The sequence below is a fragment of the Mustela putorius genome, unplaced genomic scaffold (assembly GCF_011764305.1).
Source record: "Mustela putorius furo isolate JIRA1106 unplaced genomic scaffold, ASM1176430v1.1 tig00000596_pilon_pilon_pilon, whole genome shotgun sequence".
Lineage (NCBI taxonomy): Eukaryota > Metazoa > Chordata > Mammalia > Carnivora > Mustelidae > Mustela > Mustela putorius.
Window position 1 is genome coordinate 13,448,683 of NW_025421428.1, and position 15,052 is coordinate 13,463,734.

A 15,052-nucleotide genomic window follows, 5' to 3' on the forward strand; every position below is an offset into this window, starting at 1 on the left:
CCCTGGAGGTGGGTCGTGCAGTAGGGCCTGGGCATCCTCGGTGAGCTGTGACCCCGGGGGCAGCCGAACTCCAAGGCCCCATCACAGGTCTTGTCCTTGGTGGCCGGCCTTTTCTCATAAGTAGTCCCTGGTGACCAGAGTTCTGCACAGCCACAGGGAACTGGCCGCTTTTGCTGTCGCCCCTACTTCTGTGCTCAGTTGTCTCTCTCTCTCTCTGACCCACCCCCATCTCTGTCCCTTCTCTCTGTTGGTCGGTCTCTGTCTCTGCTTGGCTTTGCCCAGGGTCGTGCTGTGGCCCATTTTTGTGGCCAAAAAGCCTGGTTTTTCCTTTTCTTTAAGGAAGCCCTCAGGGTTGGGCTGGAGCCCCACTTCCGCATTTGCTTTTTCCGCCTGAGCCTCTCTTCCATCCTAGCACTCCGATCCCCTGTGCTGCTGGGGGTCCCCACCCCTGGCTCAGACTGCACACCCAGCAGGCCCTTGATAACGAGGGGCAACCACACTGGTTGACGAGTGGCACCCAGCCATCTGTGTCCTAGAAGTCCCATGCCCAGTTCCCTCCAAGCTCCCGCTGTTGAGCTGGGGATGGGTGGCAGGCAGGCCACGGAGACCAAACATGCCCCTTTCTCTGAGGGCGGAACCAAGTGCCTGTGGATCAGTGAGCCGGATCACGACGCTGTTCACCCAGGCAGCCAACAGCCTGGCGACCTTGTGCCCTGTGCCATCTGCCTCGGCTCCCAGGTGGGCAGTAAGCCACACAGGTGCATTGTGGCACCAGGGCCACGGGGGCAGCCAGCCCTGGGAAAGATCGCCTGTTCCAACACTGTGTTTGCGCATGTGTGTGTGCGCACGGGCATGGCCTGCTGCGTGACCTTGGCCCAGCCCGAGGTAGCTGGAAACTGGCTACTATCTGGCCCCAGGTGCATGGCCTGGAGTGTGGCCAGGCTGGAGGAAGGGGCTGAGTAGGAGGAGGAAAAAGGGGCCCTCTGCGGGCAGCTGCCAACTCAGAGTCCTGGCCGGCTCCAACCCCATAAATACCCGTGGGCCGGAGGGAGGGCTGCACACGGGCTGGCACACACCATGGGTCACCTGGGGCTGGTTGTCTTGGGCCTCACCTGCTGCTGGGCAACCGTGAGCGCGGCCAAGGTAAGCGAGGGCCCGGCAGAGGGGCCACTGGCCTCTCACTGAGACCTGGGAGTGGGGCGGCACCGCGGAGGGGGGACGGGCAGCGTCATGGGCGGGAAGAGCCAACCCGAAAACGGAACCCAATGGTCAAAATGGCATTTCCTGGGCACTACATGTTCTGTGTATGTTCCCATTACTGGGTACAGCATGCCAAATTAAATCTGGATTTCATACAAACCACGAAGGTTTTGGTGTGGGTATGTTCTATGCAGTATTGGGGTATACTCACACTAAAAACAAAATGTCAATTTACCTGACATTCAAAGGCAACTGGGAGTCCTCAGTCTTTATTTGCTGAGTCTGGGGACCCAACCCCCCCTGGCTCTTTCCAGAGAGGTTGATGTCCCTCTTCATAGAAGGGGCCAGAGAAGACGAGCTGTCCCCCAAGCTCACACAGCCACCAGTGGCTGAGCAGAAACCTGGAACCCCAGAGTGGCTCCCAACCTAACCTCCAGGTCCCAAGAGAGTGGTCCCCAGCTGCTCGCTGGAGAGTCAGGAGGCCGCCCGGGGCGGGTACGCCATCGGCCGCAGTCTGCGGAATGGCGGGGAGAGGGCTTCAGGCTCCAAACCCCACAGACACGTGGCCGGGTGGTGTCCACTCTCCTCCAGCTGCCCTGGGGCCTGCCCCTTGGCCCCGGAGGTTTAGGTGCTGGCCCCAAGAAGGTCACTGTCTTCGGCGGGGGGGCTTCTCTGAGGGCAGAAAGGGCCAGGATTGCTTCCCGCTGTTCCAGCAGCCAGTGTCCCCGTCCCCTCCTTGCCCCCATCCGGGGCCCTCAGGCCAGTCTCCGTTCTGAGACATGACTTCCCAGTCCCCAGGCAGTGACCTGGCCTGCTGCCCCATCCCAGCAGCCGGGAAGCCTGTCAGAAAAGATGCCTGGAGGCCTGAAACCAGGCTGCTCCTCCCCCGCGGGGAGAGATGGGGTGGGGCTGGGGGAGCACACCTGTGCCTTGCCCCCTTGAGGCACGTGGCGAGGGTTGCTCCGGCCTCCTCTCCAATTCCAGCCAACCCCCTCCCCTGCTAGCCCCCACCTTACAGGGTGCTGAGACCCCAGCAGGGCCGAGGGGTCGGGGGCTTCCCTGCCCTTGGCCCTCTTGAACCTAGCACAGGTGAGAGCCAGGAAGCAGATCCCCGCCACGGGACCAGACAGATGGGGAGGCAGCTCTAGCAGGGGATGAGAGCCTGGCTCTCCCACAGGGTGACTTCAAGCAGGCAGGCCTCCGTTCCCTTCCGTGACAAAGGGTAGATGCGCACCAGCCCCCAGAACCCTCCTGAAGATGGGCGGCATTGGCCACGTGGGGCCAGCTCGGAGCCAGGACTGGCTGCACAGCAGGGATTCTGATGGCCTCGGGGGAGGTGAGGGCTTTCTCAGCACTGAGCACAGGGGCTGTGAGGAGTTGGCACCAGGCCACTGACTAGAGACCAGCTGGACACGGTGAGGGGCAGAGGACACAAGGGAAGCACATGGGCCGTGAGGGAGACATTGCTGCCGCCTATCTTATAGTTGGGGTAACAGCCTCATGGTCACAGCTAGATGGACTTCTCCGAGATCCAGACCTCTACCCCACCTCCCCTGGCCTACCCAGAAGGCTCCCTGGAGTGGGAACACACTGGTTGACCCAACTTCCCCCAAGATTCAGGGAGCGGGACACCCTCAGGGTCCAGGACCAATGCAGAAAGCTGTGCCTCTAGCAATGAGGCAAGTGGCTGGAAGCGGTCTCTGGGGAGCATCTGGGCGCCCTGGGGCCTGTTCAGGTCGCCGCCCACCCCCATTCAGGACACCCCCTGGGGCCTGTCTGAGCCTCGGCCTCTACCCCCAGCTGGGCGCAGTGTACACGGAAGGAGGTTTCGTGGAAGGTGTCAACAAGAAGCTTGGCCTCTTTGGCGACTATGTGGACATCTTCAAGGGCATCCCCTTTGCTGCACCCCCAAAGGCCCTGGAGAACCCCCAGCGGCACCCCGGCTGGCAAGGTGGGAGAGGGCAGGGGCTGGTGAGGCCATGCGCCTGGGGGGGCCGTGGGGCGGCTGCCATCCTCACACCTGTCCCACGGGCCGCCCGCAGGAACCCTGAAGGCCAAGGACTTCAAGAAGCGGTGCCTGCAGGCCACCATCACCCAGGACAACACCTACGGGGCAGAGGACTGCCTCTACCTCAACATCTGGGTCCCCCAGGGCAAGAAGGAAGGTGGGTTCGCCCTCCCCGCACCCCACAGGTGGCCCCCAAGCCCTGCCCTCGTGTCTGGGGGGCTCTGGAGCCGAACTTCCCTGCAATCGACATGGTGCAGAGGGAGCCGGGGGAGGGGGCCGGCATCTGGGGTGACCCGGCCTGCCCTGCTCTGCCTTAGTCTCCCGGAACCTGCCCGTCATGATCTGGATCTACGGAGGCGCGTTCCTCATGGGATCCGGCCACGGGGCCAACTTTCTCAGCAACTACCTGTATGATGGGGAGGAGATCGCCACGCGAGGCAACGTCATTGTGGTCACCTTCAACTACCGTGTCGGGCCCCTGGGCTTCCTCAGCACCGGGGACGCCAACCTGCCAGGTCCGCCAGCTGTCCTGGGCACCGCGGTGGGGGATCGAGTGCGCCCCACCCCGTGACTCTGAGCCCGGCGGGGGTGCGCCTCAGCTCTCATCGTGCTCCAGCAGCTGCCACCCGTCCGCCTAGAAAGGCTCAGAATCCCATGTGCGGAGCCAGGGAGTCGGAGAGGTGCTGTGAGAGGCAGGAGCCCCTTGGCTGCTGGAGCGAAAGGCTGCCAGACAGACGGACAGACAGACAGACAGGGACGCAGAGGCCTGAGGAGCAGGTGCAGGGAGCGCAGGGAGAGAGACTCTGCCGGGGCAGCCCAGGAGCTGCAGGACAGCCAGACAGACAAGGGCGGCTGTGGGAGGGAAGGAGGGAGAGAGAAGAGCCGACCGCTCCTCTGGCTACCCCCGCCCCGTCCCCAGCCTGAGCCCCACCCCTGCCCCAGCAGCCCACCGGCCAGCCTCCAGGAGACCCACCGTTCAACGCCTAGGGGCTCAGCCAGGGTGTGTGTGCAGTCGAGGACATTCTCAGCCTGCACACACGCACTGTGCACCCTGTGTGGGCCAGGCCCTGGCACCCCCAGACCCAGCCACGGGTCCCTGACGGAGGCCCCTCTCCCACGCTGCCCCCAGGTAACTTTGGCCTTCGGGATCAGCACATGGCCATCGCTTGGGTGAAGAGGAACATCGCAGCCTTCGGGGGGGACCCCGACAACATCACTATCTTTGGGGAGTCAGCTGGAGGCGCCAGCGTTTCTCTACAGGTCTGGGGGCCCCGGGAGGTGGGACCTGCCCCGGAGGGTGTGGGAGGGAGCCACTGGGGGCAGGGAGGAGAGGGCCTGGAACTGATGCGTGGGGTGTCCTTGGCTGAGCCTGGGGTGGGCAGGTGGCGTGAGGCCTTGGTGACAGGACCTGTGTGTGCTGCAGACCCTCTCTCCCTACAACAAGGGCCTCATCCGCCGAGCCATCAGCCAGAGTGGCGTGGCCCTGTGCCCGTGGGCCATCCAGAAGAACCCCCTCTTCTGGGCCAAAAGGGTAAGACGGAGCTGCGGTGGGCAGGGGAGGGGCCTCCCTCCTCTCCACTCTGTCCTGGACTGCAGCACCCTCTGCCCAGGGCACTGGCCTCACCCCCCTGCCTACCCCCCGACTCCAGATCGCTGAGAAGGTGGGCTGCCCCTTGGACGATACCGCCAGGATGGCCAAGTGTCTGAAGGTTACCGACCCCCGCGCCCTGACGCTGGCCTACAAGATGCCCCTGGCCGGCATGGAGTGTGAGTGGAGGCTGCTGGGCGGGGCCCGGGGGGCTCGGGGTCGGCGACGGCCATGCTCCTGGAGGAGAGAGGGGCCGCCGGCTGTGAGGCTGGCCTGGCCGCGACGGCTGGCCTCCCGCGGCAGCGTGCTGCCCCAGCACCCTCGCAGGCTCAGTCGGCCGGCTGTAAGGAGCGGAGACATTCTTCCTCTGTACCCCAGTGGGTCATGACCCTTTGAGAAGCAGATGATCGCATGGGCTCCGCCCCCCGACGAGGCACACATCCGCAGTCATTTGGAGACAATTTTAGGGAGACTCATGGACCCAAAACCAAGAGGCTTTGTCCTAGACGGTCATTTGTTCTCCCTGCCACTCGTGCCGTCTGCACACACCCACCAAGCACCCACAGGAGCCTCTGGTCCTCCCAGCTCTGCTCCTCTGGGCCCGAACGCCGGGGACCCCAACAGCCCAGTGGGCTGGGATTAGCCCTTGCTCACCCTTCCCGTGCTAAGAGACCCCATCATTTGCGTCTTGACCTGATGCCAATTAACCAACAGTGTTCTGAGCAAAGCGGATGCAAAGCAAACACGTGGCCCCACCTGCCAACCAGTCGTTCCCTCTGGTGTGCACTGGGAGGAAAAGCAGCCGGCCTGGGCCTCCTGAAGGCCGCTGCCTCCACGTGCCCTGAGCCAGCTCTGCAGTCCTTTTGGGGCCAGCTCAGGGGGTCTGCAGGACAATGAGGACCTCGCAGTTTCTGGCGCACATGCTGGAACCCAGCCCCGAGAGGGGGTGAGCCTCTTTCATCATCAGTCGTCTCAATTCCTTCCCCATCTTCCTCCCAGAGGCTGAGGGAGGACAGCCTTGGGCTCTAGACCGGTGGTGTTCTGCCCGGGCGGGCAGTTCTGCTCCAGGGCACGCATGACCGTGTTGGGAGACAGTTTTGGTTGTCACGACTGCAGAAGGGGTGCCACAGGCATCCCACGGGTTGAGGGATGCGGCTGGACATCCTGCAAGGCGCTGGACCTCGGATTATCCCGCCCTTAATGTCGGCGGTGCTGAGGCTGGAGAAGCCGGGTCTGGATCAGAGGAGGCAGGAGGTCAGGCTGGGGTCAAGTCTGGGTACAGGACGTGTCAGAGCCCGCCTCTCTCCCACGCAGATCCCATGCTGCACTACCTGGGCTTCCTCCCTGTCATCGACGGAGACTTCATCCCCGATGACCCCGTCACCCTGTACGCCAACACGGCCGACGTTGACTACATAGCGGGCACCAACAACATGGACGGCCACATCTTTGCCAGCATCGACGTGCCCGCCATCGACAAGAACAACCAGGAGGTCACGGAGTAAGCAGTGGGTGCGGGGCCTGGGGGGCAGTGCCCAGGGGTGGCTGACAAAGGTCAGACCCGGGTTGGGGGGGCCGCCTGTGGCCCTCTGCTGGGTGGGGGTGCAGATACCCTCCCACTGGCACTGGGTAGAGGGGCCAATGCTGGCATGGTCCCTGCAGAGAGGACTTCTACAAGCTGGTCAGCGGGCTCACCATCACCAAGGGGCTTAGGGGTGCCAACACCACCTTTGACATCTACACTGAGTCCTGGGCCCTCGACGCATCCCAAGAGACCAAGAAGAAGACCGTGGTGGACTTGGAGACTGACATCCTCTTCCTGGTGCCCACCGAGATTGCTGTGGCCCAGCACAGAGCCAATGCCAAGTGAGGACCTGGGCGGGGAGGCCCCCTGGGGAGGCCCACCCACCTGGGATGGAGCACCGGAGCCCTCAGGCCTCTTGGGAGGGTGGCTCATGGGTGTCTTCGAGGCCTGGGAAAGCCGGGCTTGGGTCCCCACCTGGGCCTGTGCCACCTGCTTTGTCCAGGCCTGACGAGACCTGAGAGGGCCCCTCCCTACCTCCCAGCCTCAGGGGGCTTTGCAACACCCCCCTGCGATCCTCTGGCCAGCCCGGCACCCAGTGCCCTCTCTCACTCCACAGTCCCTCCCACTGAAAAGTTCTTGAGCTGGTCGACCTTCCCCTCGTGCTGCATGGAAGGAAAGAACCCAGGATGATGATGGTCTCTGTTGTGGGTTTCAACTTGACCTACTTTCAAAATAACTTTGGCCTGGGACCACATTAAAAATCTCTATATGATAATAGCCAATGAAATTAAACAAAAGTTAAGAATGTTTAAAAAGTAAGAAGACAATATACCCGGCATCTAGAGAAAGTTTTGCAGCAGCTAAGCAGTAAATGTAGCTCTGAGCTTCCTGTCAGTCAAGGCAAAAAGGGAAACATCTGAGGGTATATAGCTTGTTCAATTAAATTAAGATACAAATTCACTTGCAGGGCAAAAAAGATCTTTCTTGATACTGAATTACAGGAGAAAGCTGCCTTAGTGGGTTTTGTGGAGGTGAATTATCAACACAACTGAAATCGTAGATGCCCCGAATCTGTGGCTTTGGCCCACGGCTTTCCCTTTCCCAAGTGTCAGCATCCCAGCTTCTTCATGAGGCTTGTGGGAATTCCCCAGACCCTTCCCTGCTCCCCCCATGCTCCCTCCGGAGCCCACCCCTGCGCTGGGTGGCCCCAGGTGAGCACCTTGCCAACGGGGGTGCTCTCCCTTCCCTCCTCAGGAGCGCCAAAACCTACACCTACATGTTCTCCCACCCCTCTCGGATGCCCACCTACCCCAAATGGGTGGGGGCTGACCACGCAGATGACCTCCAGTATGTCTTTGGGAAGCCCTTCGCCACCCCCCTAGGCTACCGGACCCAAGACAGGACGGTCTCCAAGACCATGATTGCCTACTGGACCAACTTTGCCAGAACTGGGTAAGGCAGCAGTGAGGCTGAGCCCAGAGCCCCTGCCACCTGGCCCTGAGGGCCTGGGTTCTAGTCTCTGTTCCCTCACTTCCACATAAGCTCCTCCAACCTCGGTACCTCTGTCTGTCTGTGAAGCCGGGGTACTGCCCGGGGCCCTGGGATCAGTACAGCCTGGGGCTCCACGTCCCCAGCCAGTGCCAAGGCGCCAGACTGCGAGGGGCCCCGAAGGTAAGGGCGGTGCAGAGCGGGGGCGGGGGGGTGCTGTCCAGGCAAGCCAGGGCCCAGGTGGGCTAGGAACACAGGTCTCCAGCCTCCTGTAAGTCCCCACCCCCACCCAGCCTTTTTCCTGCCTGCAGGGACCCCAACATAGGACACTCGGCTGTGCCCACGCACTGGGATCCCTACAGCATAGAAAGTGGCAACTACCTGGAGATCACCAAGAAGATGGACGGCCACTCCATGAAGCAGCACCTGAGGGCCAGCTACCTGCGCTACTGGACCTTGACCTACGAGGCCCTGCCCACAGTGAGCGGAAACGGGGCCGTCCCCGCACCCCCCTCGGGGGACTCTGAGGCCGCCCCTGCTCCCCCCTCTGGGGACTCTGAGGCCGACCCTGCTCCCCCCTCTGGGGACTCTGAGGCCGCTCCTGCTCCCCCCAACGGGGACTCTGAGGCCGCCCCCGCTCCCCACAACGGGGACTCTGAGGCCGCCCCTGCTCCCCCCTCTGGGGATTCGGAGGCTGCCCCGGCACCCCCCTCTGGGGACTCTGAGGGAGCTCAGATGCCTGTAGTCATCGGCTTCTAATGTCCTCAGCCCTAAGAAGCCATAGGGTGAGACCCCGGGGGGCCCACCTCCCCTCCAGAGCTCCTCCCGAATAAAGCTTCATCTGTCTGTCTGTCTGGCATCTTCCTTTGCTCCCAAGGCCCCAGCTGGAGGAAGCGGGGCTCTCAGGCTCAGGCCCAGACGCTGGGCCGGTGGCCTTACCCTGGGGTCCATCAGTCTTCAAGCTCCAGGAAATCTGGAGAACGACCCTCCCTCTAGAGGGGAGGAGACAGGTTTGAAGATGTGAAGTGTCCGAGCAGGACCGGGCTGCAGGTGTGGGTCCCCCACCCTGGGCTGCTGCTTCCCCGGGGGTCACGGTGCGCAGTGGCCACAGGTGAGAGGACCTGGGCTCTGGGGGCTGTTGCCTCCCCTGGACTGGTGAGGTCGGGCAGCACCAGCTCCTCTGGGGCTCGGCAGGGACCTCCGTGTTCTAACTGGGGTCTGGGCCCCTGGCCTGGGAGGAAGAATGGACTCTGCTTCTAGCTGGATGCAAGTTGAAGAGAGAACAGAGCTTCCTACTGGAAGGTCAGAAGCAAAAGTTGCAAGAGGATTGGCCATTGGGTGGCTCTGGCAGAGTTGGGGGCGGGAGGCGGAGGTCAGGGTCAGGGTCATTCCCACATCTGGGAGTCTGGGCATCCTTCACTGGGTGGCGAACTTAAGCAGCCTGAGGTCACCATGGCCACGGTGAGGGGTCGGGGACACCAAGAGGGGGTCATACACCTCGGATCATGAAACTCCAAAGTTAGTGCTCGAAACGATGTTGGGGGGTGTCTTTCCCACCCCTCAACCATTCTTTCGACTCTGTGAGGGTGTGCTGAGGGCTCAAAGGAGAGAAGATTCTGGAGTCCCGAGCGGCTCTGCCTGGCGGTGGGGGGTGGGGCTGGAGACAGCAGCCCCCTCGAGGCAGCCAGCACACTTTTCCTCTCTAGCCACAGATGGAAGACTGAGGTCTGGGGAACTGAGCCCTGTGGCCGCCATGCAGCAGAGCTGCACAGGGGGCAAACCCGTCCCCCCAAGATGGAGGGTACAATCAGGCTGGCATGGGACTGCTGTGGCTATGCTGGGCTTCCTGGCTTAGTCGAGGGCTCTCGGGGGTGAAGAGGGGATTCCTTGTCACAGACTGAGGGGATGGGCCCTTGTGGCGGTGTGGGCCTTTTCCTGGTGACTGTCCCTGCTCTTGGCCAACAGAAGCACAAGGATCCAACAGCGGGTCCCTCCCCTGCCACAGTAGTTCGCACACGACTTCTCTAAGTGTTTCTGCCTGCTCTCAGGAGCCTCCTGGCACTGCAAGAGAAACCTCACACCCCATGGCCTCCGACCCGCCCCAGACTGGCCCTGGGACGGGCACTTCCAGCCCTTACTGGGGGAAAGCGCAGCTGTGCCTGCCTGTCATTCAGAAAATCGCATCCCGGGAAGGCTGGGCTGCGTCAGAACGGCTGGGGGCACTGGGATCCGGGCTATGCCCAGCCCCTAGGCTGCACGGAAAAGGCCTCTCTGGTTAAGGCAGCCTTGCTGGATGTCTGCGGGCCTGGGGGACACCTGCCGCTGTCGGGTCATCCCACAATTCCTCGGGCTTTTACCTTTTTACAGCCCATAGCCAGAGCATGAGGTTGAAAATACAGCTGGTCCCTGAACAGCATGGGGGTTGGGTGAGCCGACCCCCACCTCCACCATCAGAAATCCACATATAATGTTTGACTCCCCAAAAATGTAACAGCTAACACCCCTACTGTTGACTAGAAGCCTCATAGGTAGCACCAACGATTAACGCATACTTTGTGTTTGTATTATACCTTATCTTCTTACAATAAGTAAGCAAGAGAAAAGAGAATATTAAGAAACTCATGAGGCAGGGGTGCCTGGGTGGCTCAGTGGGTTAAAGCCTCTGCCTTCGACTCAGGTCATGATCCCAGGGTCCTGGGATCAAGCCCCACATCGGGCTCTCTGCTCAGCAGGGAGCCTGCTTCCCTTCCTCTCTGTCTGCCTGTCTCTCCGCCTACTTGTGATCTCTGTCTGTCAAATAAATAAATAAAATCTTAAAAAAAAAAAGAAAAGAAAAGAAAGAAAGAAACTCATAAGGCAGAGAAAATACATTTACAGTCCTGGACCATATGGAGGAAAAGCCGAGTGAAAGCCGCACCCCAACCCCCAGCACAGTTGAGGGGCAGGCTGGCAGCTGTCCAGGGTCCTGGAGGCCCCCCCCCCCGCCGCCCACCTCCAGGGGGCCAGGAGTTAACCCTTTATGTTAACCTTTAATGGTGATGCCCAAGGAGGACAGCCGGGGAAGCTGAGGACAGCCCCTGTTTACCACCCTGGTGACAAGTCTCACCGTGTCCTTGGGTCGGCAGTCTTGGTGCGACTCCTCCCCCTCCCTCCCCTGCCTCATTTTTCAACCCTCCCTGCAGGAAAGTTTCGAACCACCCACTTCCTCTGTGACATAACCAAATCACAGACCTGGGCAGAGAGCATGGCCATCCTAGGGGGCTGGAAGCTCTAAGGGCTCTGGCCCAGCTGTCTTTTAGGACAAGTAGGTACCAACAAGACTGAGGCCACAAGCTGGTGATTGCCCGATCTGGTGGACTTCAGAACCACATGGTCTGGGACCTCGTCTTGGCCAGTGAGGGGGTCTTTCATGGGCAGGACTCTGTGCCCTTACCCTCACAAACCAGCACCGAGCTGGGACTCATCAGACCCCAGCCAGGATGAGTGGTCCCCGTGTGCCTGGCCAAGAGAGGTGGGCAGGGTAGGGGCTTCGGAAGTGTTTCTGGGCAAAATCAATTATATGAAGAGTTGCAGGAAGGTGGAAATCCTAGGTCACAGGTAGAAGAAGTGCTTAAGGAATAAGGCTCAGCTGAAGCCTTAAGTCTGGTTTGTAATCTTTCCCTTGGATTCAAAGCAAGCTCAGAAGACAGTCTACGGACGGAGGTTTCCAGTTCAGGTAAAGGGCTGACCATGGGCCCCTAGAGAGAACTTAGGACGCCAAGTCCTGCTCGACCATAGTCCACTGGCTAATAACCTCCCCCTGGCCTTTTCCCTGCCACGTGGCACGTTTTGATCTGTTTACAATCCTAATCCCCACCCCCGCTACTTAATGCTGATGGAATTCAAATCTAACCCTGAAACCTCTAAGTTCCTAACTGGTCATAAATTCCTCATCCTAAACCCCAATAAAACAAGCAGAAAATGCTCCCTCTTCCTCGGAAGCTAAGAAAGCAAAGAAAGGCAGCTGCCGCACTGGGTCAGGAAATGGTCCTTGCAAACGTTATTGTTTAAAAAGCAGCAAAAGGGGCACCTGGGTGGCTCAGTGGGTTAAAGCCTCTGCCTTTGGCTCGGGTCATGATCTCAGGGTCCTGGGATCGAGTCCCGCATCGGGCTCTCTGCTCAGCGGGGAGCCTGCTTCCTCCTCTCTCTCTCTGCCTGCCTCTCTGCCTGCTTGTGATCTCTGTCTGTCAAATAAATAAATAAAATCTTAAAAAAAAAAAAAAACAGCATAGGGGCGCCTGGGTGGCTCAGTGGGTTAAGCCTCTGCCTTCGGCTAAGGTCATGATCCTGGGGTCCTGGGATCGAGCCCCACGTTGGGGCTCTCTGCTCAGCAGGGACCTGCTTCCCTTCCTCTCTCTGCCTGCCTCTCTGCCTGCTTGTGATCTCTCTCTGTCAAATTAAAAAAAAAAACAGCATAAAATATATACAACATAAAACATGCCAATTTAACTACTTCTAAGACACGATTCAGTGACATTAGTGCCGTTAGCACTGTTGTGCAAACATCACATACCGAGTTCCAGAACTTTGTCGTCACCCCCGACAGAAACTTTGTACCCATTAATCAATAACACCCCGTTCTCCGTTCTCCCCTCCCCCACCTGGTAGTCTCTTCTACTTTCTGTGCCCCTCAGTTGGCCTGCTCTAGATATTTCTAGATATACCTGAAGTGGGGCCGCCGTGTTTCCAAGGTCCATCCGTGTTGCGGCGCGTCACAACGCCAGCCCTCCCGACGGCTGGAGCCGTTTCCAGCGTGTGTCTCTGTGTCACACGGTCACCGCTGTCATACGGTTACCGCAGCACTTCCTCACAACCCTCTTGTTCTGTGCAGTTGATTGTTCCCGCTTTCACGGCAGATTCCCGCGCCACACTTCCCCTCGGTCGGTCTCGCTAAAAGGTGTGTCGGCTTTGGTGGTTCTTTTTCTAGTTCCTTCAAGTGTTACCGTTCGGTTACTGACTTCAAATCTTCCGTCTTCTGTAATATAGGCATCGGCTGCTAGAAATTCTGCTGTTAGCCCTGCTTCCGCTGTGTCCCGAAACTTACAGCACGTTGCGTTTTTGTTTCCACTTGTGTCAAGTTATTCTCCGACCTCCTGCGTGATTTCTTCTTTGACCCCCGGGTTATTATGCTCCTTCATTTCCACGTTCTTCTGAGTAGCCCGTGTTCCTTCCACCTTTTCCTTCTGCTGCTGCTGCTTTTTTTTGTATTTGACAGAGAGAGAGAGTGAGATAGTGCGCGGGGGTGGGGAGAGAGGGAAGCAGGCTCCCCACTGAGCAGGGAGCCCGACGCGGGGCTCGATCCCAGGACCCCGACGCGGGGCTCGATCCCAGGACCCCGGGATCACGACCGGAGCCGAAGGCAGACGCTTAACGGCTGAGCCACCCAGGCGCCCTTGCCTTCTGCTTCTATCCCACCTGACTGGAAAAGATACTCGCGTGTTTCATTCTTTACCATTTATTAGGACTTGTTTCGTGGCCTCACAGATGGCGTGTCCTGGGGAATGTCCCACGTGCCCTTGAGAAGCTGTGCCGGGCTGCCGTGGCGAAGGCCTCCGCTTCTGTGCGCCGGGTCTGACCGGGTGCGGTTTCAGTCCTCTGTCCCGAGCCATCGTCCACCCAGACTCCCCCAGCCATTGTTCAAGTCTCGTAGTCAAGTCTCCGACTCCCTTTAAAAAGATGTCAGGTTTTGCTTTAGGGATGGAGGTTTACAACTGTTATTTTTTTCTTGATGAATGGAAATTTTTATCGGGGCATACTGACTTTGTCTCTTGTTAGCTTTTTGACTTAAAATCAATGTTGTCAGATAATAGAGCTGCCCCGGCTGTTTACTGTTCTGGTGGAATATCTTTTCCCATCCTTTGATTTTCAACCTTTTTCCAGATTTCTCTCAAAGGGAGTCTCTTTGGGGGCACCTGGGTGGCTCAGTGGGTTTAAAGCCTCTGCCTCCAGCTCAGGTCATGATCCCAGGGTCCTGAGATCAAGCCCTGCATCGGGCTCTCTGCTCAATGGGGAGCCTGCTTCCTCGTCTCTCTCTCTGCCTACTTGTGATCTGTCAGATAAATAAATAAAATCTTAAAAAAAACAAAAAACAAAAAACATAAACACTGAGAATTCTCTCTAAAAAAAAAAAAAAAGCATCTGCCTTTGGCTCAGGTCATGATCCAGGGGTCCAGGGCTGGAGCCCCACGTCAGGCTTCCTACTCATCGGAAGCCTGCGTCTCCCTCTCCTCGCTGCTTGAGCTCTTTCTCTTAAACAAACAAACAAACAAGTAAGTAAATAAATAGTATCTTAAGAAAAAACTCCCCCAAACCAAAGCGAGTCTGTTTGAATACAGCATATTGGTAGAATATGTTTTTTTAATCCATTTGCCAAACTCAGCCTTTTATGTGGAACCTTTAACCCATTTATATTTAATTACTGACGACTTCCTTCTTCCATTAGCTACTTGTTTTCCGCATGTCCTATATATTTTCTGTTCAATTTTTCCATTCCTGCTTTTTATGGATTTAGCTGATTATTTTATAGTGCACCCTTTTGATTCCCTTCCACCCTTTTGTATGTATTTCTAAAAAAAGATTTTATCGGTTACCTTTGGGATTGCAATTAACATCTTAAACTTAGAGCAACCTAGTTTGGTAATTCAAGTTTATTCAGTAGTATACACTCAGCTCTTGTGAATTCCCAGCCCCACTTTCTTTATGTATCCTGTTCCCATTAACAGATTTACAGTTTCATAAATTTGCTTTTTATATTACATAGAAAAAAGGAGCTATGCACCTAAAGTGAAATGATACAGGCTTTTTAAGTGATCTATTACTTACCTCTCTTGAGCTCTTTACTTTCCCTATGGCTTTCAGTTACTGTCTAGTGTTCTCTCATTCAGCCTGAAGGGTTTGCGTGTAGGATTTCTTGTAGGCAGGTCTACTGATAACAAAACCTTAACTTCTTTTATCTGGGAATGTCCTCATTCTCCTTCACCCTGAAGAGATAGTGGGTCCCTTTGAGTTTTTTTTGCTTGAAGTCCATTGACCGTCTTCATGTGTAGATGTAGTCTTTCATCAGAACTGGGAAGTTTTCAGCCATCTTTACTTCAAATAATCTCTCTGCTCCTTTCTCTCTTCTTCTGGGTCTCTCGGTATCGGATGCTGTTCATTTGTTGATGTCACCCAGCTCCTGGAGGGGACTGTTCATTTTTCCTCATTC

General features: G+C 57.9%; 1 protein-coding gene across 1 annotated transcript; it reads left to right on the forward strand.

The window, feature by feature from the left end:
* The first annotated feature begins 1,003 nt into the window (after positions 1-1,003).
* Positions 1,004-8,659, forward strand: CEL (carboxyl ester lipase). The gene is made up of 11 exons (XM_004757041.1): positions 1,004-1,143; positions 3,001-3,151; positions 3,243-3,365; positions 3,526-3,723; positions 4,338-4,468; positions 4,632-4,739; positions 4,858-4,975; positions 6,111-6,297; positions 6,459-6,662; positions 7,576-7,773; positions 8,121-8,659. The coding sequence occupies exons 1-11, from the start codon at positions 1,078-1,080 to the stop codon at positions 8,566-8,568; spliced, it is 1,932 nt and encodes a 643-aa protein (XP_004757098.1). The 5' UTR covers positions 1,004-1,077; the 3' UTR covers positions 8,569-8,659.
* The last annotated feature ends 6,393 nt before the right edge of the window (positions 8,660-15,052 follow it).

What these genes read in the sequence shown, in the direction of transcription:
- CEL (XM_004757041.1), top strand. Translation starts at nt 1,078, where the DNA reads ATGGGTCACCTGGGGCTGGTTGTCTTGGGCCTCACCTGCTGCTGGGCA. An exon ending in CCCTCTTCTGGGCCAAAAGG is followed by an intron (nt 4,740 to 4,857) that starts GTAAGACGGAGC and finishes CCCCGACTCCAG; the next exon opens with ATCGCTGAGAAGGTGGGCTG. An exon ending in ACCAACTTTGCCAGAACTGG is followed by an intron (nt 7,774 to 8,120) that starts GTAAGGCAGCAG and finishes TCCTGCCTGCAG; the next exon opens with GGACCCCAACATAGGACACT.